General features: G+C 35.3%; 3 protein-coding genes across 3 annotated transcripts in view; 1 reads left to right on the top strand and 2 right to left on the bottom strand.

The window, feature by feature from the left end:
• Positions 1-10584, bottom strand: part of LOC135684845 (splicing factor 3B subunit 2) — a 28035-nt gene extending 17451 nt beyond the window's left edge. The window contains exons 1-2 of the mRNA XM_065200533.2: positions 10521-10584; positions 6111-6214 (exon numbers count right to left, since the gene is read on the bottom strand). Coding sequence (XP_065056605.2) covers positions 6111-6214; positions 10521-10545 — 129 coding nt within the window. The 5' untranslated portion in view covers positions 10546-10584. The remainder of the gene's footprint in view (positions 1-6110; positions 6215-10520) is intronic.
• LOC135684908 (uncharacterized) lies at positions 6210-14470 on the top strand. Its single transcript, XM_065200611.2, has 6 exons — positions 6210-10710; positions 10955-11069; positions 11192-11440; positions 11881-12011; positions 12149-12293; positions 12682-14470. Exons 1-6 carry the CDS (start codon positions 10684-10686, stop codon positions 12864-12866), a joined length of 852 nt encoding a protein of 283 aa, XP_065056683.2. The 5' UTR covers positions 6210-10683; the 3' UTR covers positions 12867-14470.
• On the bottom strand, positions 14246-27023 carry LOC135684809 (calpain-9). Its single transcript, XM_065200469.2, has 19 exons — positions 26919-27023; positions 26355-26762; positions 24102-24424; positions 23414-23666; positions 22597-22697; positions 21756-21833; positions 21043-21231; positions 20594-20729; positions 19961-20187; positions 19339-19381; positions 18898-18966; positions 18211-18268; positions 17951-17990; positions 17008-17029; positions 16592-16660; positions 15942-16020; positions 15585-15701; positions 15176-15219; positions 14246-14627 (listed from the first exon to the last, which is right to left on the bottom strand). Exons 2-19 carry the CDS (start codon positions 26760-26762, stop codon positions 14601-14603), a joined length of 2283 nt encoding a protein of 760 aa, XP_065056541.2. The 5' UTR covers positions 26919-27023; the 3' UTR covers positions 14246-14600.
• Positions 27024-27346: the final 323 nt, after the last annotated feature.

The following is a 27346-nucleotide window of genomic DNA, read 5'->3' as shown; positions in this document are numbered from 1 at the left end:
CCCCTTCTCGTCCTAACCTACATTAACTACAAAAAATTTCGTCGTGACAAAATTTCGGACAAATATTTTGACGAAATCTTCTTCCATGAAATTCAAAATAAAGACGAAATTTGGTCACGACAAAATTTTTTGCATTTAAGACTTTGGAGAATTCGCATAGAAAAACTCTTACAGGAGGTTAGGAATAAAATTAATGTATCCTTTTTATCTTTCCAATGTCAACTACGTCCTTTTCCTCATTTACAAATCTCCTTAATTATCCTTACCATTGGCATCATAATCATCATCATCATTGTCGGTTCTTGAAATAACTTCGTTATCACCATTGTTCAATAAAAATAGTTCTCAGTTACGTAGCGAGAGGGAGGCAAGAGGAGCGGGTGCCCGCCCCCCTGGCAAAGAATATATTTGAAAACGGGCGTTTTCTGGCGTTCTAAATGGTGTGGACTCTATTTTCATTTGATCAACGCGCTTTTGCCCCCAACCCCATCTTACCGCCCTGGCTACCAATTCTTACTATCTTTTGACACTGGTTTCAAAAGATTCCATCCCTCAACCCAATTTTTGAACGCAACAGGAAGCAAACTTTCAAGACCAACATTTTCTGTTGGGGATGGTCTTATTTATGCTTTCCGAACCTTATACTTAAATTCACACTTTCACTTTTAATTGTCTTCTGTCTATAAACTGTCGAACTATTTAGACGTAGAGTAGAGACTCTTTGAATTCTGAAAGCATCTCTGTTGACCCCGCTTTTGCATAAACTGAGTAAATAACCGCTTTAATTTGGTTTTTCTGCCATGCTGCCTGGGATGCTCAAGCCCCTAAGTCTCCACGAAGTCGGTACCCATGAGAGTTAATATAAAGCAACCTGTATGGTTTTGCCTCTTAAGATCTTGGTAATATGTTGCTATTGTTGTGTTAAAAATCCACGACGAAATTCTGAAAAGTTGTCCGAAATTTTTTTCGACAAAGTTTATCCGCCGAAAATTTATCTGACGAAAATTTTGTTAATGTACATCGTTCATCTTCCCCAGGCGGTCCAAGGTTCCTCTATCAGATAATACCAGTCTGGGGCACCAGTGTTATGATATACTCGGCTGAATGAGGCTTTAAAAAACGATAGGCAAAAATTGAATAAATGGATGCAATGTAATAATCTTTTCTTTAATCTTTCAAAAAACTAGATACTAGATTAATATTCCCAATCCACCTGGTTTTTATCGGCGCCAGGAAGCCACTCGAATCCTCAAAATAAGTAGCAGATAATTCTAAAGCCAAGAAATTGAGAAATCAGAGTCAAATGTGAGCAAAATATACATTAAAAAAAACACATCGGAATAACTATGTAATAAAAATCAAAGTTAAAAATATTTGATACATTTCTCTTGTGTGATACCCATAGTAATTCTAAAAAAGTGCTTCACATATAAAAGAAGTCTTTTTCATATTTAAAGACTCATTGCTAACAATGAGCCATTGCGCTACGTAAGCATCCCATAATGCATTTTTAGACTGTCTAAAATCAATTACTGCCATTGTTTGGACCGTTGCCACGCTCGCAAAGGCCCATTGTTAGCAATGAGTATTTAATCACGCAGGTGGACATTCAATAGGGTTCAATGTGGTTCAATGGGGTTCAATGTGGTATTATACTTCGAAAGCCTACATTCGACGATTTCATTAACATTCTTGAAAAGCTGGATTTTTTAAAGGCACTATGTACCTGTGCATTTCGCTGGCCAATTAAATTTTTCTATTGATGAACTACACAATAGACGTAATGTCACGTATCCAATCGGCAACGTCGAAATACGTGATGAAATACATAAGGAAATACGTCGAAATACGTTATATGAAAACGGTTATCTTGAAAACATGGAATGTGGAATGCTGGATTGTTGGAATGTGAAATTTATATAACTATGTAACAAACAATTTTTTTTCTCCGGACAAAATACGTTAAAGTACGATGAATTAAGATGAAATATATTTGACGGTTTTCATATAACGTGAAAATCGTGGAACCTGAATTGCGATGAAATGCGTCGAAATACGTTATATGAAAATCAGCCTTTATTGTTAACCCTGAATTGTTCACTGCCGGGACATAAGTGCCTTTAAAAGTTCTTTTGGGAGATCAAATTACAAAAATTGGGTTTGAAATATTACTTGACAAACTGACGAATATTCCACAGTCTTAAAAACATTCTAGAATATTCTAGACTCTCTAATAAGTTTGTTAGTTTGTCTAAGCGGCATTAAAGTGAGAGTAAAAATTGAAATACGATGACGGGTCTTTGATAGCTTCCACATATTATGCTTTGCCTTTGATAGCTTCCACATCAGAAAATTTACTCCTTGTAATAGAATATTCAACGAAAACAAATACAACAGGCAGCAATGAAAATAAAAGCAACGAGAGTGACAGAGATGGCAACACTAAGATGATGTTGTCATAAAGATATCCCTTTATAGCCAGTATTTCAAATACCAACGCGAATACAAAAACTGCAAAGAAAACTGAAATGGCTTGGATCAACTTTATATCACCATCTTGGTAGTTGATAAAATCATCATCCTGACTTCTCGAAAGTCTATAGTACGAGAAACCATAAACAAAGACAAGTAACGCTAACATGAAATAGGCCGCAGAGTCAGGCCATATTTTGCACGCCTCAGTGGCTGCCGTAGCAACATCAACTGTACCGATACTTTGTTCCATGAACAGTCTACTTAAAGATTGGTATTTGTTCCAGCAAAAGACTAAGTTAATTCCTGTCACAACTGTAACTAACAAGTCTATAGCAAGTGTAGCTTTATTTTCAGTGTGACCGTAGTCATTTTCCTTCTCCAGAGTAATCCTCAGCAAAGTTAGTAAAACGATAAAACTCGCGATGATAAACAGCAAATGGGTATGGTTAGCCTTGGCTGTGAAGAACATCGAAACGCTGCTTTGTTCTTCATTGAGTCCAAATGATGAAAAAAATGATGGGAGGTCTTTCACGGTCGAAACAATGTCGGCCAATCCAATAGAGAAGACCAACAGCTTCAGTCGGTAAAACTTGGCTCTAGACTTCTTCCTAACCATAGTTACGCAACAGAATAGGTTTATCAGCGCCATTAAGGAATAAACACCACCATATAATCGAAACAAAGGTTTTACATCCATTACTGAAAACACAGTATTTGTCTTATAATTTTGTTCGTGTTGAGTCTTGATTCGGGCAAAGCATAGAATATTCTACGATTGAAGTTTGCAGACATAAATAGGGAATACAGGCACTGTCATGGACCGGGGGGTAGGCACGTGTGCATGTGATTATGAGCATTTCCAGGATGTCAGTCACTGAAATTAAATATTTACATAAATAAAACTTCGAAGGGGGTTTCCACTGATGTTGTTCTACCGAAAATTTTTCATTTACAATTATCACCCTTCCATTCTTTTATCAATATTTTTAATTTATCAACAGACGGTGAGTCTTTTAAAGTATCAGGCAGGCTGTTCCAGTTGATGCTACCCCTGAAAGCAAACGAACTGGTGCCGTAGGTTGTGGTTTTGGCTTTTGGCAGTTGTAATAGTGAACTGGTCATAGATTATAATTTAGTTCTTACGCTCGAATACATTCCACATAAAGGATGGATTTTCGAATGAAAGGCACTTAGATATTGAATAAATCATTGTCAAGATTAGGCCTTCCGTTTACTTGGGTGAAATGTTGAATGGTTTGACCAGGGCTTTACGATGTTTATTTCACATTACCGGATTAAGAGGAGTAAAAGAATGGATACTCTTGGGAAGAGATAAGTATACTCTTAGGAATAATTAGTACCGACATTTGTTCGTCATTCTTTATATTTTATACCAAATGATTATACTTCATCCTCGCGCGGTTTTCTTTGATTTATTAAAGCTATTGATTGTTTTGTTGTGAGAGAGAATAAGCGTAATAAATGATAATTAAATGATATTTCATCATAGTTTATTTAAAGCGGGGCTTTTGGTGCTTGTGCACAACCCGGCTTTATTTCTGCACTAATCTCCTGCACTATTGCGACATGTAATAGCATTTTGTATTTATCTTTGAACAACAAGATAAAATAATAGAACTATTATTTCATCTTGCTATTACTTACTAGAATAGAAACCGTATTTCCTCTAAAGAACGCCGCATCTATAACAAAATTCAACTTTTGTGTGCGGCGTTTACCAGAGGTTGGCGTTCATTAGAGGAAATACGGTGAAAGATTTCTAGGTTCGATGGCACGGGCAAACATCGTGTCACCTCGCCGAACCGCGTATCGATATGTCGAATATGAACAGTCAGGGCCGCCGAGAGGCGACCTGAGCCCTGGGGCAAAGTCCTGGTTGGGGCCCTAGAGTCGGATACACAAAATTTTCGAGACCACGCCCTTTTTGAAATGGGAAACGCCCATTATTTCCAAACGTTTGCGCACGTTATAGAATATGGTTAAAATATCATAAAATGTAATAAAAAGCATTAATTCTAAAGGTAAGCGATTTATATACGCTCTTTGACCACATCCTTTTAGCTGATTAAAGAGGACTTCAAAATGTCTTCCTTCAATTCTGACTGTTTTTTTTCTGGTGAGCCCCGCAAAATTAAAATTTAAAATGAAAGGAAACTCTTATTCTACGCACCTTTATTTAAAAAATCCCATGAAACTACGCTTTTCAGTTCTTTCGTCCTTCAAAAGTTAATTTTTCTTGCTTTTCAGTTGCAAACTGATCAATGATATTGTCGTTATCAATTTGTCTTGCTAGTTCGTGCTCGATCGAAAGCGTCGCGAGGCTTGAGTCATTGTTGAACGTAAGCGGTTCTTTATTAATGCTAGTTTGCTGAAAGGGGCCCCAAAAGTATAATATAGCTTTATGCAACGAGTCTAAATGCAAACATAACTCACTTGAACGGGCCATAGATTAAAACAAGATTATATGGGTTACCTAATTTTTTATCAGGGCTCCCTTCCAATAAGTACGATTTTGCGAAACTCAGGGAAACTCAGCTTAAAAGACGAATCCGTAAAATATGTGATCTAAGGTTTATTCAGCTTTTTTCGGGGCCCCAGACTCAATAAATAAAGCTGATAGGCTTTAAATTCAAACAAGACTCAGTGTACGGACCCAATGAAATTACTGCCATCATTTTCGACATTAACAAATATATCTTTGAATGCATTTTCAGTTTCTGAAAAAAAAAGACATTTCAAAAATATTTTCAGAATAATTTTGGGGCCCCTTTCAGGCCGAGGCCCTGGGGCAAACTGCCCCCCCCCCCTGCCGCCCATCTCTGTGCCACTGTGAACAGTAAACGGGTCGCAGACTAATCTTATTTTATTGCCTTCTCCGACATAGCCTGATATCCAGCCCATTATTCTAAAGGAATAATAACTTATTACTTTAGAACAATGGGCTGGTTATCAGGCTATCTCCGACACTACACTCTTTTTTTATAAGAACAATTTTATAAGAACACGAGCCTCAAAACTGGTCAAAAGTTAAGAACAAATTAAGAACAAGCTGAGGCTGAGCTTCGGCAAAATGCAATTTTTAACAACGTTTTTCTCAAAATCGAGCATTTTTAGCGATGTGTGGGTGCATTTTGGGTGAATATTCAAATTTGTCAGCAAATTAAGGCTGTCTCACTCACTTTGTTGGCAAATGTGGTCGAAACACCTCCTTAGAGCGAAAAAGCTAGCAATAGAACTGCTTACACCCTCTTAATTTAGGAACAAACTAAGAACAATCCAGCCTTAGATTTTCGAAAAAATTAAGAACAGTCAGCCTGAACTTAAATGAACAAGGATACAAAAGAAAAAGTGAGGACAATGTGGCATCAAAATAGATAGAGATTGGAAAGAAAGAAATTGATTAAGGAAATGAGGATCCCAGAAGGAGAAACAGATTATATGCCCTTGTTCAGGCCAATTTGAATGGAAGGGAGAGTATACTTCATTAATAATAAATCAGGTGCAGAGAGGAAGAAGTTTTAAAACATTCTCAAGGGTTCTTGGGTAGAACAACAATTTTAAACTGTACAGCCAATCTAAGTAGCACATAACAATAAAAATACATATGAACAAACTTCTTTTGTATCTTTTTCCATTATATCAGGTTCATTGGCCATTTCCTCTTCTTCATTTTCAGCCACATTCTCTGTTTGACCATCCTCTCTTTCCTCTTGGTTACCTATTATTAAACAATTTAAAGAATTAGCAGGATTACATGGGCTGAACCAAAGAGGGGGCTAGGGGCTTCAGCACCTTGTACAAATAGTCTTACTTTACTAGACAACCGCACTGGAATGATTTCATGTGCATCACAAAAAAAATCTTGAGTGATAGCTCTGTGAAACCCCTCAGGCTGAAATTCAATGTTATTTTATCCTTGAGTAATACAAAGCAGTTACTGCCTGAAATTGCAGTTGCATAAAAGAATCATGAAAAAAGTGTCAGATTTGTTTTGCTGAAATTAAACAAAGTTCACTTTCTCCTCTGCCAACTTCCAAAACATCTGTGCCCCAAAAATGAGTTTATTAGAAATTGGCATGCTTCATTTGTTCATTTGGTTTGACTCCCTGTAATTCTTTGAGTTTGTCGTTCTTTTTGTAGTACAGGTTTTTAATTTTAACATAACATATTAGCAGATGAAAAGAACAGTAGTTTTGAAACATTGTATTGATCTTGGTTCTTTTTGAAAGGGTTTCCTAAAATATTATTTTTGCTTAATAAGGAGTGGTTATTTATTACCAGCCTTAAAGGGCTGTGTCACAAGGGACATCCATCAGTTGAGCCAAAGTTGTTTGGGTGAAAAAGCCAGTGTTCAATAGCAAAACCTATATGGACTGGAGTAAAATAGTTTTTTGTATTTGTGCTGATCCTGCAAAGCTTTCGCGTTATCGTATGTTTCATGAAAGATATCAAATATTAAAGGTTCTTTCTTCAGTATTATCACCTTTTTTATAATGGAAAAGGTTAATTTTTACAGCTAGGATATAGCAACTTGTAGGGAGCTGTTAACAGAAATGGAGTGAAATGATACAGAAACCTACATTACAGATGTAAATTATGAGTGAAAAAGTTTGTTAAGTTTGCAGGACAATTTTGAAGTATATAATCATTTTGTGGTAAAGTTTCTAATTCTATCAAAATTAACAAAGAGAAACAAAAATGTGTGCCACTGAATGAAGCTTAATTTTCCTTGGCCTAGACCAATTGCTTTATGATTTAATATTGATAGTGGGTACAAAAATGGAAATCTAGAAATTATCCAATCCATGTTTGGTAAACACACTCAGAAAAACAACTTACTGAGCGTATAAGAGGACTATACACCATTATCCCACTGTGCAAGTTAGGCCAAAAACACATAATGTCCATGTTAATGATATAGAAGTATCACAGGTACGCTGTGAGGCAAATTTGTTTATTTCTGCCATTGTGAATAGTGGCAAAAAGGAACTTGCTCCATACTGAGCCCTTATAAATTTGGTAAAAGTAAGGATTGATTCCGTTCACTTCTCTTTCGAATATCGATGTGAAATTTGGTGAGTGGCCTTATGTTGCACTTAAATTTATGAATTGATGTTAATATTGGAAAAATAAGCCGTCGTTCGCAAATTTCCAAGCATTTACAGTTGCGGTGCTTGCTGTGGTGTTTTCTGTCTCATCGAAATTCCAGGAAATAATGATTGATCTGTTTTAAAACGGATCCAGCAACAATTTTTAGCCATTCAATGCATTATTTTCTTAACACATTTGTACAAAGATGTGATTTAGTTACTTTTTCTTTCTTTGTTTTTAGAAACTGCTATGAACTATCTAGGCCTAACTCTAGAGAAAGCCGAAAATAGGTCATAATTCAATGCTTGGATATTAATAACAGAATTTAAATATAGCAATTAATTTTTAATTTGATATAATTATTGATATTTTTAGACTATTGCAAAACAACACTTGATGCTTTGTTCAGCACAATGCATCCCTCCCCGCATCTTTAGGCCTATAAAATACCTCTGGGGTACATTTTCACGACAAAGATTACTAATTTAGCCTTGCTAAGAGGAAAGAAATTTGATTCATATCAAATTTCTTTTCTACAAACTCAATTTGATAATCTAAATATAAAACATTCGCACTTTCCTACTCCTGCTATATAAGGTTCTAACCGACAGACAGAAAAATTCAAGAATTATGTTTAAAATCGTCTATATTATTAGATAATAGACTCAAAAAGCTCTATCTAATTTATATGAAGATAAAAATTGCAAGCACATACTTTTTCAACTCATAAAAACACGACAGGCCACTGTCGTATTCCCCACTTAACTGTGTAAACTAAAAGAGTCATACTTTTTAAAATTATCTTTAAAAACCCTAAAAAATTGTTATGTGTTGTTGATTTATATCTTCTATAACTACCTGCATCAGAAAAGGCACTGAAATAGTTGTGAGCTACGAGAAACTCAGTCCTTAAAACAAGCAATTTTCCATACTGAACCCTATTGCAGCTCGCTTTTTGCCACTAATTAAAATGGCGGAAGTAAACAAATTTGCCTCATTCGGCAGTATGCAGCATGACCTGAGTTAGACATCTTGTGCCTTCGGCACTTCTATATCATTGGTTCACGTACTTGATTCCTTTACAAAACTGTGACATAGCCCCTTTAATTATATTTTGTTTGAAAGGTCCACTGGTCTTCAAACCACCTGAATACTTTTGTGATGGGATTGTGAATAAAATTTCCTCAGCCATGTGACACAATGCCTATTTTGCTTTAGCTTTTGCATTCTTTTATACGCACTCCTTTTCTTATTATTTATCTTTAGCATTAGCTGTTATATGTTATATGCTGTTAAATTTAAACCCAGGGGCAAGGGCCACAACGCATAAACATTTTTAGAGGGTCAGTCGGAGAATTTCATAGGTTACAAAAAACACGATAGAAATTTAAGATCAACAGCTTAATTGCCTTGTCAAGGCTTGCTCTTTTCAAAGATTCCTTTCAACCAAGAATTGGAATGCAAAAGGAGAGGTATATCAAGGGGTATCAGTTAGACTGTCTTAGTAAATTTTTATTCTCTCTTGGTGAAAATGATACTTAAAAATATCGAAAATATATCTTCTATTCTTTCAGGATAACAAATATCATTTTTGACAAATTTAGAACACAATAATACCATCTTTGGCAAATGATGGACCAAAATTTTTCAAACTGAACAAAAACCAACCACACTATTGTTTTATCCTCACATAAATTTACTCCCAATCTACAAGGCCCCTGCCAAATCCATACAAAGATATACAATTGATTATAGAGCTTTCAATAGGCAAAATCCAGCCTAAGAATGTATCTCATCGTATGTGGACTGCTTTTTTTCCTGCATAAGTGTTTTGTTTTGGGCACTTCATGTCTTCAAATTACAACTTTAAGCATGGGGTAACATTAGCATCTTGAAATATCGAATAATTGAGAAATGAATTGATTCCAGGACCAATCCACTGAAATAGAAAAGTTGTGGTTGTTAAAATTTTTCCTGGGCAAATGCCCCAGAGCCCCTTTTCCTACTGTCGCTTACGTGCATCAGATATTTTTCTGGTTCCAGCCCTGAAAACTATAAAATCTATCAAACTCATTCTGCTAATTATTAAAACTACACATAGAAATCCAAAAACTTTTTAGGTTTCACTTTTTTAGTTTAAATATAACTTGTTTCAGGCAACACTATTTTTAACTATATGTTGGAAAACTGACTGAGTTCTGTGCACAAAGGAACTCACTCTGGATCCACCTCTGCTTTGAATCAGCTTTGGTGCCTTAAAATTTTACTGCTTACTTTTTGGTCACCATTTTTTATTTATTCTCTAAAAAGTGTATGCTATGTTTCCGCTTACTTGGTTGAAAAAAATCAATCACCCTAACAAAAACTAGATTGCTGCTTTGAACATTATTTGAAAGCAACTTTTTCAGCTTGTGGCAGTCAGATAGCTCTGATGTTCTTTATTTTGGTGACCATAACAATCCCAATTCATAAACATTCTTTAAAACAACAAACTAGTTGACAGCCCATTTACACCAGATTTATGTGTACGCATTTCAATGCTTTAATTAAGTTATATGATGATCTTAAGAACAGTATGTAAGAGAGGAAAGCAAGGTCTTTCAACGTTTCAAACAAGGGTTGTCGTGAAAATTTTTCGTACCCAGAAAGAATTTGTGCTGCTCTACCTTTTCATTATGCATATGCATTAGACACAGAGACCTCTGAAAAAATCTTGTGTGTGCACATGTCACACTCTGCAGACAGACAGAGATGCAAAATAATGCAAAATGATATCGGTAAAACTCTTCAAATGTTTGGTTAGGCTTGAGAAAGCAAAGGAGTCATACGATTCACATGATTCTTAATCAAATTACCAGATCTTCTAATAAAATGGTTCTTCGTTCTGTGTTACTTTAGAAAAAACTTGTAGAATACGTAAAAAAGTGATTTACCTTTCAACGCAACCTCCACCGCCATCTTGAGAAATTGAGTTATGCGCACGCAGTACACCTCGAGTTCAAGAAGAGGCCTCGAGTATCAGCGAGAAGGCGCCAAATTTTAGACGGTTGGCAAGTTTGAAATCCTCTTGTTTATGACCACTTACGAAGACCGAGAATGTCATCTAAAGATTCAAATTGCACCGTAAGTATTGAATTTTTCGGAAATAAAGGATTCAAAATGCACTTATTTTATTATTTTCTATTTTATCGGAAAAAATTAGCCAGAAAGCCTACTCACCGTCAGGACAAACACCCAGAAACACTGTTCAAGTTAATGGGTACTTAGTGCAAGCCTTCCCTCAAAGATCAAATCGATATTCAATAAAATTCGTTTCATTACTCATTTCTGTACTTAGTGTAGTTTCTTTAAAAAAATTTCATTTCAGATGGAAGACTTGAAAATGGAATACAAAATGAAATATGAGCGGCTTGTTGATTTACATAAAGAAAGTATACAAGCATTTGCTGATATGGTCAATTCTGCAGGAATTCATAAGGAAGGTATATACATTTCATGATATATATTTAATGATCTAAGATATAATTGTGTTATTTGTTTGTGCTAGTGTGACTAATTATGCTATGAAGAAACCATTTTATTGAGTTATGATTTCTTTTTATAGCCTATTCAAACTATGTAAATGGATTGAAAAAGGTTGGCTTTGAAAAAGATATGAAGATATACAACCTTGAAGAAGAATTAAATGATGTAAAATTAAAAAATGCTGAATTGCAAAAAAGATGCCTGGAATTTGAGACCAGAAATTCAAATAGAACACAGTTGGAAACATCACTTCAAAAGTCATCGACTAAGACTATTAAGCAACCAGTTACTGAAACTCCAGTTACTTTATCAACAGTACCAAAAACAGGTAAGAATTAAAGCATAACATTTTCACTGGTTCATCAGCAATATAAAATTACCACACAGCCTAAAGTCTAGGTGAAATTTTGATAAGTTTGGCAACTATGTTTCAATATAGGGGAGAACATTTCGTTTTAGCTGTTTCACACACTTGTTAAATTACCAAAAGTTAGACAAGTCAAAAGTATTTTCATGAAGATTCTTCATGCTCCAGCTCTGATCACTCGGTAAATTAAAGACATTTTTGAATCCTTTGCAATGACGTTATTGTGAAGCAGAATTTTTGGAGGTGTTTCATTAGGTCTTTTCTGATTATATCAACCAAGTTTAGCAAAGTCAAAATTGATTTTTAAGGCCTATTCACTAAGCCATTCTATTGTTTTGATTTTACCTTGCTGTGCAATTTTGTCAAACAAAGAATGTATTTTGTCTCCAAATCACTTTCAGATAACCTAAGTCCACTGTTCTTACCGGAAACTCCAAAGAAAATATCAAGAGAAGCAAGACGTTCAATGATAGTTGAAGCAATTGACAAAGTTACTCCTAAAGATGATGATGATAAATATGAATTTCTTATGGTAGGTTTTTGAATTTGTTATTTCCTTTCATTTTTACAAGTGTTAACAATTAAGCATTCAAGATTCATTCAAATTATTTATTTCGTTTTGAATTTGATTAACATATTCATAATGTTATTTTTATTTTAACTTTTTAGGAAATTGTTCTTAAGCAGAAAGATTTGTTAGACTTCTATGCTACAATTTCTGGATTCATTGCTGAAAACTTGAATGGAAATTCAAATGATAGTCAATACGGAGTAGACATTTTCAAAATGAGACCTCAGAAATCTTCATTCAAAGGTATATAAATAATTCTGGCTTCTCGTTTTTGGTTTAATGTCTTTGACAGTTTTCAAGAATGCTCTTTTCCTTAAATTTCATATACTTGACTTCTTCTGACAAGACAAGGATCTCATTTCATCTATTCCCGTAATTTCTCAAAGGACTATGAAGCATTCTTTAAATACTCTTTACCTTAGCATTTCTCTTATACTACTTGCATTGCCATTGCCAAATTATTATCCAGAAGACACACAATTTTTTAGCTTTGTAGATTTTTTGACAGACAGTCTGTATACTTCAATAGTAGATCCTTCAAAGCCTACTCTGCTCCTTGGCTTATATAAACAGCTTTGGCATCTTGTAATTCTTAAAATAATTATTAATTAACAACAATGATCTTTTTAAGATATGGAGATGCAGTTTCTGGTTGACTATGATGGAGATGATATTGAATACCGGCCAATAAATGTCCCAAAAGAAGCCAAAAAGGCCATAAAGACAGTTGCGCCATACTTAGAAGAGACTTTGTACTTTCCATCAGAAGATGCCCCAAAGCTTCTAAAAACTCTATTGGATGTCATTGAAAGCTAATCATTTCTGCAATATCAAAGCTTTACTATAAATTAATAAATGTGTTGTATTTTAAGTTGAGACTTTACAATGAGGAATCCGCCATAATATTGAGAATCAGTTATCAGAAATGGTTAATGTATGATGGCCTCTTCCCAGTTGTAAAAACGTGATGCAAGATCAAGCAGCTTCTTACCTTGAAAACGTCTTGAAAACGTCTTTCAACCTTACTTTGTCATAAAACATTTGTTGTTTTAATTATCTTTCAGTATTGTTAGACACTGTATATACTTGTAGAGATCCTCTGAAATACATTATTTCTTGTATCAAATGGTCAAATATGTAAAAAGTTTCTTAATTCTTTATTCAGAAATTTTGACATTTGTTTACAGCAGTATTTTTTCCAAACCCAATAAAGTACCATTTAAGCAAGGATTTTTAACACTTCAAAGTACAAAATCTGAGCATTTTGCTACCAACAACTGAAGTGCTTTTGGTATCAACAAGTAATTATAGCCTTTGCTAATTGTAAAGGCAAGTGTAAAACAATTATCTTACAAAGAAAGACACTCATGTGTTTTTCATTGGCCACTAGATATCCTCTTGAATACAGCAAACAAGTGTTGCAATGTTCTGCAACCACCACAGCTGAATGAATGACAGTGACTAAAAAACCACTTTGTAGAGCTACTAGATCCAAACCTATGATCTGAATACATTGAACTGAACAATATTATTTCAATCAGTTACATGTGCATACCATCATTAACTTTAGAAGCTACTGTACAAACTCTAAAGGAATCATTTAACTACAAAGAAAAATTATCAAAACAATACACTTCTTTTTTAATGCTGTTATTTACCTTTTGTTATAGTGTGAACTTTTTGAAATACGTATTTGAATTATACTCATTATGCTTGGCTTTTCAGAATCAATTTTGAGATAATTCGTACCAAAAGCGGGGTTTTACACAGATAATGTAATCTCGTTTTGCATGTATGCCACATCTTTCCCGAGAGATTTTGGAGAGATTTTCAATTGCAGTTACAAAAATGTTACATGTGAAAGTTTTATTTGTTATTGGCAATGAAATGAAGTCAAGTGAACTTCGGCTGATCTCTTAAGATATCTTTAAGTGATGATATTATAGCATCTATTGTAAGAATTTCTTAATTTGGAAAAAACAGCAATCCATAAGCAAACTTAAAATTTCTCATCATCCACATTTCAATCCATTTTCTAACCTTCCTTTTATGTACCTTTAGGTATGAAACCAAAATTCAAGAATTCTAAAAATGTATTCTTTATGACGTCACGCTTAAGAATTCTAAAAAGTAACATAAAGCTGAAAATGACCATCTTTTTTACCTTGGAAGGTTTTTTTGGTGATGCCAATGTGTTTCCCTCTAGATAAAATACTTTCATTTATATCCATACTACTTTATCGCTACTTACATTAATGCTTTTGTTTAAGATTACGTTATAGGCGTATGATACTTACCAAGTTCCCCTAATCTCTTAAATATCTAATAATCAATAGATACAGGGACGATATATCGCTTATATAATACCTCTTGGATCGTTGTCGCTACATTGAGATAAAAGAGAATGACTTCTCTGGAAACAGCGATCCTTTTTTTAAAATCATACCCTGGTAGTGCTGGCAGTGAAGTTCAAGTTAATCTATACTGATATTTATACGTAGCAAAATTGTTAAATGTCAAGACTCTTTATCCATGCAACAAACTTCATACTCATGTGTATATGGCAAACTTGAGAAACTGCAAAAAAATCAACGTTTCTTAACGGGTGCTAGATTAGAGAGGAGCATTTATACTCTCAACGAAAAATAACACGTTGTTTTCTGAACTGGCGGGAATAGAGGTCTGTGCGATGCCCCAGCTCTGTAGATAGTCAAGGTTTCATGTTTTCATTTTCCCGATATTTTTTCTTAGTTGAAAAGTCAAAAGTAAAGCAGTCAATGCATATTAGCAAAAAAATTATTATAAATGGCGTTTAACATAAATAAAAAGGGCAACCCATTATTAAATAAGCAAGTCGCCATAAAAACCTTGAGAATAACCTTCTCCTGGCTAGCCTATGTCCCTGGTTAATATAAGATCATTATCTACATCACGGTAAAGCAGAAAAGGTCAGCATTAATAATATCAAGATAAAATTATTCTATCTTGATGATATTTAACTTTCCTCCATGTGAACATGCTTAACGGGGTTCACTTCTCTTTGATTGATTACTTTCTTATATGGACCGGTGTACTTCATGTATTACTAAAACGATCTTGTAATAAATAAGATTAAGTTAACTTACATCATCTTTTGAAAATGATTTTCCATCGAACCTTTTGAAGGCACCTAGAAAAAGAATCATCAAATTTTAGATGATGATGATGATGATCGTGATGGTGATGATGATGATGATCGTGGTGGTAATAATAATTATAATGGTGAGTGTATGAGAGGGAAGAAGTGTCATAAGGTTGATGTGAGCTTTGAGGATGCAAATCACCGAATTAAGTGGGATAAAAGGAACCAAATCATGGCAGGAAAATCGATAAACCTTGGAAAAGGGTACGAATACTGACTATAATAGACGGTTACAGTCTACTCTCACGGATGGAAAATATAATTGATGATGCTTTTTTACATTTCCAGAATTAATAGCTAGCTAGAATTCCACTAAATTCAGCAATGTTTATACTTTCGTTTATCAGCCTTACCGTAGACTGACTTGATACGGCAGCATATCTGCACAAAGTCGTCAAAGTTCACGCGACCTCTTTTGTTAGAGTAACGTCTCACAACGGACCCGAGAATGTCGGTTCCAAGGGTGTAGCCTACAAAGGAACAATAAGGTTCAAACCATCACAATGCTTATATTTTTCCAACCAAAGTGCTTTATACGTCCATCAAGAGCAAAGGTATCCACCCATACATCCGCAAAAAATATAAGACAATTCAGTTTTACACTGAGAGGATAGAACAGTATATGTTTACACTGGAAGGAAGGGCATCCCGTGTATACACTGAATGGAAGGAAGCAAATCCAAAAACTAAATACAATTGTAAATCTTTACCAAGCTTTGACAGCAAGTCTCTCAATTCATATGCATCCATATCTCCACTCTTATCTTTGTCGAATTCTTTAAATGAGTTCTAGAAAGAAAAGGGGAGTTTGACTCATTTTCTTCTGGATGATGTATTGGAGGATGCCTACAGCACTTAATAAATGCCCTTTGGTTGCAAGAAAAATGCTTAGAAATCGAAGCCTGCAGCCTCTAAAGGGTGGAAGTTACGTTTATTTACTTTAGTGGCGTTGTGTCTCTTTACAGTTGAACAACTCTTAAAATTCACCGGCTAGTTAGCCAAGTGAAAGGAAGCATGAAAATTCAAAACGTAACTATTAACTGATTGATTTCAAATACAAGACGAGAGTGATCAGAAAATAGTCTGATACGAAGATTAAGAAGAAAATGCCCATCCCCTTACGATTTTATTATGGTTTTAAGACACAAAATACGTTAATATGTGACCCATGAACAAATCAAGCGTATGATGACATTTTCCATTGCTTTAAGACCTGACCTTTTTTATTCACTGTTTTGAGACTCTCATCCTACCAATAAGACTTGTTTATAGTAGCGCAAATTACTGCTTATATCATGTCCAAAATAAATTGCTATTTCAAAGGACGTAAATCATTAACTCAACTCATCAAATTACTTACTCTCCAGCCAACCACCATTTTGAAAAGGTTTCTGAATTCACCTAAATCTACCTTTCCTGAATGATCCGACTTTAATCAAAGTGAAGGAGGAAACTATCACGAATGCAACGAAATAATATAATGAATACGATAAGAATAAGTGAAAACTTTCTTTTTAAAGGCTTTACATGTCAATAAAGATGGCAATCTTCCTAATTGTGAAAATGCATTCTTAATATTTCGACAATCTTTGAACAAAATTACCAAACTGCTCTCATTCAATATGAGTTCAAAAGAACACAGCTTCAAAGAAAATATTGTTTTAATTTGTAACTTTCTAGTCTTTAGCCTACTGAAATCATCAAATATTATATGAATTGAAAAGCTAATTAACAAACAGAAATTTAGTATATTTTTTGCTATTACTGCAAGGATACGTCAGCAAATATCAGCAAGCTCCTAGAAGTCGAATGAAACCGATCAAAAAGAAAGGTCAATGTATTTTCGAAGACATTTGTTAGAGCAAAGGAAAAACAATTTGATAGAGCAAAAATAAGAAGCAAATGTGTATATTTAATTGAAAAAGGTAATCACTGACAATCAAGAGCTATTTCATGCCTCAATACTACTTCTCAGTCATGAAAGGGGATTTAATAAACTCTGATCGAACTTATGAAGATTGCTTGGGGGCTAGGCCTAAGAGCACCAGCCTCTGCCGATGACTGTAAAAAGGCCTATGACTAGTTTAGCACAAACACAATTAGAACGTACTGCAAGTAAATATGCACAGCAGGATTGAAATTTTGGAGACAAGATTCTTCCTACTGTAGTTTTCTAAAATACCAAAGGCAAAAAGCCAGGAAGAAAATAAGTTCAGGAAGGAAATTGCTTCTTTTGCTGTCTTTCAAGTGTACAAAGTTGATAAAAATAGTAGCGTGAACCTTGGAGTAGCAACTTAAAACGGCCCTGTTCAAAACACCAAGTAGTGTAGCGTAGCACTTATAAACTTATAAACTTATAAACTTAATCACTATTCTGATTAACTATCTGTTTAACTAATTCTTGCATACTTGAAATCGTAAACAACTGCAATACCTAAATATTATCACAGAAGTAATCTAAATTATTTCTTCCACGACCTCCTTATCAAATGTTGTAAACTTTTATTCAGTTAAATGCCCGAACCTTTTCAAGAAGCAAAATGCATATCATGGCAAAACACTGCATCTCGTTCTACCCAAATGCCTCCTTGCAAAGAAAGTAGGCCTTCTTTATCAAATTATGTTCTTTTGTAGTAAGGATTTTTCGAATCTTTACACAGGCTTAAGAAAGAAGTTTAAATTTGTCAGCTTTTTAAAAAAAATAGAAGCACAAATATACCGCGAAGCTTCCAATCCAAACTCCTCCATGCTTCCATATTCTAAATAAAAAAGTGTGGCATATAAAACACCAAATCATACAAATTACACTTTTTAAATGCATACTAAACGGTTGCTTTGTTTCATTTTGGAACCATCACGCGGTAGGCATAACCAATAAATAACCAGGAAAAACAATTAAACTTGATTTTCTTCATATTCTACTCATATTTTACTTGGTGGATTCATGAGAAATCGAATGACAAGTAAACTCTGAAATACCTTCTTTAAAAACCAAGTTCATTGCTTGTCCTAATTCAAAAGCATCTAAAACTTCATCCTGTTGAAGGAAGACAATTAAATAATGACTCTTCGTTGAACCAAGTGCTGTAGGTACCCCTCCCTAAATCCTGCAAAGCAAAGGCCCTTCTTCCATTTATTCATCAAAAGGAATGATACCTTAAAACATATCAGGCACAGACTTTTTCTTCCACCGACAGAGCTAGCAACTCTGTACAGAAAGCAAAAGAAGTATTGCAATTGTATAAAGTATGCAGGCAGTTACTATTTGATTAACATTTTATGTAGTCACGCACTGATAATTTTGATGCTAAATGGTTGATCTAGAAAGAATTGGCACTTCACTTCAACTAAGGCATGGCATATATGCTATAATGATATTTGATCACAGGGACTTCTACCCTAAATTGAGAACACGAAATGTGATGATCAAATTTGCTTTGGCATAACAGAAAACGCTTGAAATCTCCACAATGAACTCGGGTCATTTACCTTGACCTAAAAATTCAATCACAATTTGCAAACAATACAAGGCAAAATCCATATATCTAACTGCCAGCATAAGTCATAAGTTAAAAAGCAATCACAAACTCGAAGCAGTGACGATTTACAAGTGATTGTTTGATTTTGCTAGACCGGTATGCTAAGGACTTGAACAAAGTCACTCACATTTCCTGAAACTCTTTCGAATACCTTTCTGAGCGTATCATCTATCCACTTTCCTTCATTCTTTGCTGGCTAAAGTAATGAGTGCAATAGAATAAGATTTTTGCTTAATCCTATGAGACAATATGATATTTCACAAATTTCACGCATGTCTTGCAATGGAAAATTATTCAATTCAAGAATAACATTATTACAGTATTTCTTTTAATCTATAAAATCCATAACTCAAATCCATAAAAATCGACTGGAATTCAATATCCGAAATTATCTTTATGAAAATGAGCTCGGCTTCAATTTTCAAAACGATCAGTCAGAAGATGAACTAACATTAGTTGTTTTATTGTTTCAAAGTTATCAAAATAAATATCTTCTCAAAATGAGTCAAATTTTTATTAAAGTTTAAAATGAAAACTGGGGTGAAAGAGATATTAAAATCACACTAACCACTGGTTGTCGTTTTTCAATCTTCGTTTGTGTATCCATTTTGCTAAAAAGTATACGTTGAGTACCTCTCAAATTTTAAATATTTCTTGATAAAAAAGCTCTGGAAATATGGAAAAATTTTCAGCTTTCTAATTTTTATCATATCTTATCTGTTTATAACAGAAGGTCATTTTTGCAAGCATTTTACATAAAGCTCTGGAAATATGGAAAAAGTTTCAGCTTTCTAATTTTTATCATATCTTATCTGTTTATAACAGAAGGCCATTTTTGCAAGCATTTTACATACTGCTCAAAATGCTTGTAAAATTGACTGTTCAGCATTCCTGGCATACAACGAGGTTCCACTAACAAACAGGATGTTTTCAGAAAACCTTCATGGCATTATGCCAAAGCACATGGTATTCAAACAGTTGCTGGTTGATTTGGTAAACAAATTATTTTTTGGGTCTGGTGGCTTAGGTACCAATTGTCAAAAACAGGCCTATTCACGGTGCGAATGGCCATTGAATTCTCAAATTTTGTCTTTAGTGTCTACATACATTTTAAGTATAGATAAGTAGGAAAAAAGAATGTCATGAACTTTAGATTGATCGCTGCTTTAAGGTAATCATAAGAATCATACCCTCCATCGTGTTTCTTTTCAGAGAAAAGCCTAAGCAGAAATTGGCCTTCTTCGTGAGGGTAGAACGTGCTTGGAACGATGACGTAATTGCCAGGGTCCAAGCTAAATCTCCCAACAATTTCACGAGCATTGATAAAAGAATCCGACTTTGCAACCATTTTGTTGTAAAGAAAGAAGTCTTTTCCCAAACGTCCATCCACCATATACTGTTTTGCGTCATCTTCGACCTGCATGAAAAGGGCTAGTTCTAATGTGTTTTTGGAATAGGCTAACAAACATGGCCTCCAACGATAAGATCCTTTTGTAGGCAATGTTCAAACTGACACAAGAAACTTAGGCCACATCCATGTACATTTTCAAAGGCTGTGTTTATATTTAGACAAAAACGAATAAAAAGCTTTGCATCAACATAGAGACGATGCGTTTTCAACTTATTGTTTTAACAAAAGATTCAACTTTGGAAGTCTTTCCAAATCTTTGGGTTTTCAGTCATATTGTTGTCTTTGTCATATAGACGGGAAGCGTGAATACAAAGAATTGATGCCATATTGATTTTAAAAGCATTCTTGAAAATTGCTTTATTCTGATCTGCCATGTAGCGCTTGATGTGGTCAAGGCAGTGCCGTGAGTTACCTTATAGATAGCAAAACCAATTGTAAGGTTATCCTTTCCAAGAAGTCGCAGCTTTCTTCTGCCTTTCTGAAGCAAACCAACAACAAGCTGACATTTATCTAATTCATCATCATCGTCTGGATCCTCCAGAGTGATTCTGTAAACAAAAAAGTACAGTTTTGTATGATCCGTTTATGTATAGTGACATGATAGAAAGAGGTTATATTTAGTTTGCTAATACTCGGTCAAAGCACAAACTGTAGCTACAGGTAGGACCAGAGGTAGGACTAGCCTTAGAGGATTATGAAGAAAAATTATGCGCACTAGCATTTGTATTGTCGAAAAATTCAACAAAGAAACAGAGATAACTCATTAGGCCTTCTTGACATTATGAAACAGCATTCTTTGGATGATTTTATAAGGCGTCGCCTTTGGTTTGTAAAATAGCTACTAAATATTGTTTAAGATACCTGAACTGCGGATTAGTGTGGAACGTATCCGGATAATTCCTGCAGCCTCCTGCACTAACATAGGCCTGCCATTCACCTTCGTGCAAAAGCATTTGCCATTGATGGCCATCCACATCACCGCAGTTATCCGGACTCAACATGCAGACTTCCAGCTTTGTGAAATTTTCAACGAAGTCTTGCATGGATATCCTGTGTAGGGAAAGATTTTGGCGCCTAATTATATTAGAACATGTGCTGAATATTGAAGCCTACATACAGTGTACATCTGCAAGACCAGTGCCATTTTCCGTTGTCTAAGGGTAAATTGCATAAAGCTTGGACCAAGGCCGGAACAAAAGCTTTGAAAGATTTTCAGAAACAGGCATTTGTCTGTAGTTGAGAAATGTTCACCCAAAAAATGGAAACTTTATATTCTCAATATCAAAAAAGACTGTAAGTGCCATGTTTACCACGCTGAGCTGCAGTCTCCAATGATAAAGGGTGAAATAATTAATAAAAGACTAACAGGAACAACAAGAAAAAGGTAGAACAAAAGATCTTTTGCTTTTAAAACATCAAAAACTACCAAATATGCTATAAATTCTTCCATCTATTGTATTGCCCTTCCTGGAGCGTTTACAACCTCCAAAATATATTTCTATCTATAAACGGGTTGTATATTATCAAAAGAAGAAGTAGGATTGGAATATCCGAGGAGACCAAAGTCAGCTTACCAGAATTCACCATCGTGATCAAATGTAAGACCAAGGCTTTTCTTTTCTTCTTGAGAAAGCAATTGCCATTCAGGAGAGCTGAAAGAATAAGGTTCAAGTAATCATTTTTAGCGGTATAAAATTTGAAATTGACTTCGAAACGCAAACATTTTATAACATACTAAGAGCTAAAATGACGACATATTTCAGACAACTGGCAGAGCCCGATCATCTTTTCCCCTAGCAGCTTTAAACGATCTACAGACAAACGAAAAAGCCGCTAATGTGTAGACAGAAGGAGTTCATTTTCTCTCTTTGACTTCAGTGGTGATTTCCTAAAGGCACACGGTACTGATTGGACAACTGTACCGGTCATGTGCTTGCGATTGGCCTAATTAGAGCCACAACTGGGTATATATTTCCCTCGTATCTTCCGTCATGTACTTTCGGACCCTTATTATGACATTTTATACTCTGAGGAGTGTCACACGAAAAAGCTTTTAGATGTTGTAAAAAGTTTACTTTTCCCGAAGCCTATTCAAACGTTCAAGTAAACGGAAAAAATTGTCAGTATGCAATAAAGTTGTTTTTTGTGACGTCAAAGGTTACGGCTTTTGTACTACGCAGTTAAGTTTAGAGGCCTCGTACTCTAAACGTTTGGACAATTCAACGATCAAAGAATCGATAGCATGGATTGGAGAATTACATCGTTCTTTAAAGTTCATAATTTAGGATACTTCGAATAACATAATCTAATGATATCAGTTGGTTACATATAATATCAGCGTAACCAAATAATAGTCGTGGTGGGAAATTATTTTGATATAATAGGCTAGGTTCAATAACCGAAAGAAAGATGTACCTGTCACTCCATGGCCCATTCCACTCTCTCTCGTTGCCCCATGGGTTCCTCACACGAATCAGATCAACTTCAATTGGACCACGGCGGCCACGAGCATTCACCTTCAGCAACAATCAATTTAGAACTAATGATACATTTTAGGGGGATTTTACATGAAACTTAATCATCTGCAATAACGGATCGAGCTATGACTTAAAAAAGTAAAGTTTTCTAAACAATCTGGACTTATGAAACAGATACCCTAAATTCAACAGTAATTGTAACACACATAGAGCCACGTAGATAAGAAAAAAGGTACATGGCCTTATATCTTATGCATAAGCCTTCCCAATATTGTGTTTAAACATGGGATTGTTGGGGTTTTGATGCAAAATGAAACCGGCGACAAATGTTTAGACACAACCAGGATAAGTTTGGTGGGCAATTAACGAAATACCTATTAAATGCATAAATTGTATATCAACTATCTCCTGTGCTTCAATGGCAGAATAGATTAAAATGGGCCATTTGTTCAAAATCAAGCACTCTAGGTAGGGAATCTAAAAACGTAAGGCCATTTATTGTGTAGCAGACACTTATGAGAACAAGTTTCCTCTTAGCATTTTTAGAACTAGCTAATGTTCAGGATGAATTAACCAAAATGTCTTAGAGACGATGTATTTGGTTTCTGCCTTATATTTCCCATAAAGGAAATCTCAAAGATGTTTAGTCTCCCATGCCAGATTACCTATACCATGGAAGAAGAAAGAAAAGATCTGAGGACTTACATTGATTTGAATACTTAACTTTCATTCATTATGAATTAATGCTTGCGTACCTTTGCCACGCTTGAAATGGTGTAGGCATGGCCTTTTACCAACCCATTGCTCATCTTAGCTTCGACCTCAGCTGCATTTTTCGCATCAATCGCTGAACACATCAGAGATTGGAATTTGGACGATTTCATCATCAACGAGAACAGATTCTTCGGGGCATTGCTGAGGGTTATAGATAAGCACATGCCACCAGTGAAGTCCTCTAATGCTTCGCTACTTTGACCACCTTTCAGGGCTTCGTACGAGCCATTAAGCCTTTGACGAAGATGAAGAAAACTGTTACTCAAAAAGTTGAAATGCAAGTAAGTATGACTTAAGAATACTACAGCAATCACGAAAGGAAGCTAATGTGCACCAATCAATGTGGACCAGCTGTCTGACTCGAAATTGTTCAACTTGATGATAATTTTTCGTCAACTTGATGACGATTCTTCTTTCCTTAATTGATTTTCATGGAAGAAGGTTGCATTCTTTCGTAAGATTCACATGTTAGGTTAAAGCATATTGATAACAAAGGTTAATGATCCCAACAGCAACATGTTTCTAAAGCCTTTTGCTAACTTTGCCCTGCTCTTCTCGTGTTCCATCTCATTTTCACCAACTAGGTTACAAGGAATATCCTAACGATCAAAAAGCTCTCCTAATTCAACGAACAACTTATGAATAACAGTAATATAATATCACATTTACTTAGCATATGCCTTTTCCAGTAATGCGGACCAGAATTCATTTGGCTTAGTCGAATGGGTAAACACGAGCTGATTATTGTAAGTTGGCAATAGATCGTCCACAACAACTTCCCGCCATTCGCCGTATTGCCAAAAACGAAATCGGAAGATCCCTTGATAATCATTCTCGAAAGACTGTTCACGTGGTATGATCTTGTCAAGCATTTGGTCGTGTTGCGTCAATGCTCCAATTGCAGCCAAAAACCAGCAATCTCCTAGCATGCCTTGCGCCACATCAAACCTGCTTGCACCGCCAACAAACATCTGAGGGTTATCAGTGAGTTCCTGAAAAACCATTCGCAAGATATATACAATATTTTCTTATATAAATTTGATAAGAAAGGTAGTCGTACCAAAGTATTCTTGAGCAAATTTTGACTACTCAACCAACACTACCTACAAAAGAGGCAGTGATTCAAGCCTTTTTGGTTTTCACTGGGACAATGACTGTGATTATGGATGGGACCATTGCATGATGACATAGACAACAGACAGCGTCAACTGACAAGAAAAAATACAACACATTTACCAAAAGAAAGATAATCCACCATATTAAAACTCCTTTCCCTCATACGTGGTAGGATGCCACAACAACGGGTTTATTGACTCGAAATGACGAGATAAGCATGTTTAACGAGATAAACAATTTGCAAACAATCTTTTGGAGGTACAAAACTTACAAATGGCTTTGAAAAAACTACGTTTTGAGTAATACTCAAGCTTTTTGCCTGACACTCTTCAAAATATAAAACGTCAGAACATAGATCAAAAACTCGACGTTAGGAAATATATATACTCAGTTGTGGATCGAAATAGGTCAATCAGAAAATGCGAGCACATGACTGTTGAGGATGCCCAATCAGTGGTGCTTGCCTATTGAGAATGTTACCAATGGAATCCGTAGGTGAAAACGAACTCCTTCTGTCTACACAGAAACGGTTTTTATGTTTGTATTGATTGATTCATTTCCTAGCTTAGAATTTTCGATCTATGTTCTGACGTTTAATACTCTGAAGAGTGTCAGACGAAAAGCTTAAGTATGACTCAAGATAAATAATTATGGTACTTGTAATGCCAAAAACGAAGAAAATAGGCAGAAAATATAGTAACTACATCAAGTCAAAAGCTACATCTTTTACCCGAAAGCTCCTTTCTTATTTTAAAGCGTATCTTGGGAAGCTGAAAATCAGGGGTGGTGATCAGAAAGCAACCATGATTGTCCCGGGCTGGAGGCCAAGGGAGTTTGAAAAAGAAGATATTAAAGTAACGTACCAAAACAAAGCACTTTTCACTATTTACTAAGAAATTTTTTCAAAATTTTAGGTCATTGGCCACTGGAAAATAAATTTCTCGTAATTTAAATTTCTTCGCATAATTTTCTCTACGTAATTTTCTCATTTGTTCACGTTACATTAAATAGATCAACTTGATCTTAGAAGTTTATCTACTTTTTAAATGTAAATTGCTTAAAAAGGGGGATAGCTGAAGCTATCAGTCGTCCAAATTTCACATAAGTCTACAAACCATGGCCTGAAGCTTGTAGCCTTTTCATGCGCTTCAACATACTATGTAAGTTGGTCATTTTTGGTTTGTCTTATATTTTTATGATATGCATTGTACATGGAGCTGGATAGAACCCTTAGTTCCCCCAATAAAGTCATAAGCAACACGATAAGGAACTCGCAATCAGAGGCGTCCCCAAAGGGGGGAAGTGCGGTACCCCCCTCCCCAACAATATGTCCGTTGGGACATTAAGGAGTTTTGCTGGGCAAAAGAAGTTATTTTCGTACTCACTCTGGAACCTTTTTGCAACAATTGTAAGGTATCAACTTTTCTGTTGTAGCTGAACTTTTAAAGTATGCCATTAAAGTATGAACTTTGAAACAGAAAGGCATAAAATCAGCATATAAGAGTATTCATCTTTTGACCACCCCCTTCAAAAAATGAGACACTCCCTTTTTTTTCGGCAAAAAGCACTTCTTTACCCCTCCAAAAAATATTTTTGGCTTCGCCCCTGCTCCCCATCAACAAACGATGGAGAAACTAAATATGAATGCTAGGCAAGCCAGAACGAAATTGCATTGACGCAAATTTAATTATTTAAAAGCAGAAAAATGTTGGAGCTTAACCAGATCAACCAAGGTACCCCTTCTTCTAACGAACAGTTCTATCTCTCCATTAAATACTTCAAACAGACAAAATGCAAAATAATCACCCCGGGCCTCTTCCACTCAAATTTCCGAGGTGAGGCTTGACTGAAAAACAAACTTCTATTATCAGCGGGAAACGCGGAATCTTCAAACAAGCGTCCGGATCGCCTGCAGTTGTCTTTCAGTTTGTTATAGTCCTGATCCTTAAAGCCCTTGGCTTTTTCCGCATTGCTAATTGCATCAAATATATCCTTGCCGGTTCCAGAGTAACTCGTTACTAGGCCATTGTTGTTAGATTTCCATTCTGAAGATGAGCCGGTTTTCGAAGAGTACGAGTCGTTGTAAGAGTAGCTGCTTCTGTAGTTGGAGCTAGGATCACCAGAATTACTTGAATACGATGTTCTGGACACCGATGTTCGTCTTACTCCCCCAGATGGAGTACTATAGTTTGAGTATTTGTAGTATGATGGCATCTGAAAATCATTGAATCGATTAGCAAATACTGAAGCTTACTTGAACTAAAGAAATGCAAGGGAATGTATTCCACAAAACTGTCTGCACAGAAGCAGATAAAGCAAAAACTCAAAAAGTATTCGGTTTATATTGAAATGTAAGTTCAGAAAACTCACCGCGTTTCTACTTGAAGCCCTTGGATGCTGCTGAAACTACCTCAGTGATGCAGGGGCTGGAAGTTCTACAGGTTGAAGTAGGGTACCTACGCATATAGAACTCAGTCAATCAGAGTCCATAAATAATTAATCAGAGTTTCAATTAATATATGAATTAGCAGTTTTCAAAGGATTTATGCGTTGCATTTGTAGCAAATAGATAGGGATATGGTATGGTTGCCGAATAGTCATGAATTAGAAATGTAGGCAGCTTATGCCAATGAAATTGTGTGACGGCCTTAACCAAACCAATGAAAGCAACCACAAGTGAAGTGAATTTGGATTTGAATACAAAATACAACGCGAGCATGGTGTTTGCATTGCAACTGACGTGATCTCCATACGTCAACTTTTTCTCAAAACCATCCGGATTGAACGTCACTTGAGAA

This window comes from Rhopilema esculentum, chromosome 10, assembly GCF_057945365.1.
Source record: "Rhopilema esculentum isolate cy_ngs chromosome 10, ASM5794536v1, whole genome shotgun sequence".
Lineage (NCBI taxonomy): Eukaryota > Metazoa > Cnidaria > Scyphozoa > Rhizostomeae > Rhizostomatidae > Rhopilema > Rhopilema esculentum.
Note: the sequence above shows the minus strand (reverse complement) of the source record. Positions and strands in the feature narration are given on the sequence as shown.

Coding starts and splice junctions, on each gene's coding strand:
- LOC135684809 (XM_065200469.2), bottom strand. CDS start 26,762: ATGCCATCATACTACAAATACTCAAACTATAGTACTCCATCTGGGGGA. Junction 20,730..21,042: donor CACACTAATCCGCAGTTCAG/GTATCTTAAACA, acceptor TTTTGTTTACAG/AATCACTCTGGAGGATCCAG. Junction 18,967..19,338: donor TTGAAAAACGACAACCAGTG/GTTAGTGTGATT, acceptor TCATTACTTTAG/CCAGCAAAGAATGAAGGAAA.
- LOC135684908 (XM_065200611.2), top strand. CDS start 10,684: ATGTCATCTAAAGATTCAAATTGCACC. Junction 10,711..10,954: donor CTAAAGATTCAAATTGCACC/GTAAGTATTGAA, acceptor ATTTCATTTCAG/ATGGAAGACTTGAAAATGGA. Junction 12,294..12,681: donor TCAGAAATCTTCATTCAAAG/GTATATAAATAA, acceptor GATCTTTTTAAG/ATATGGAGATGCAGTTTCTG.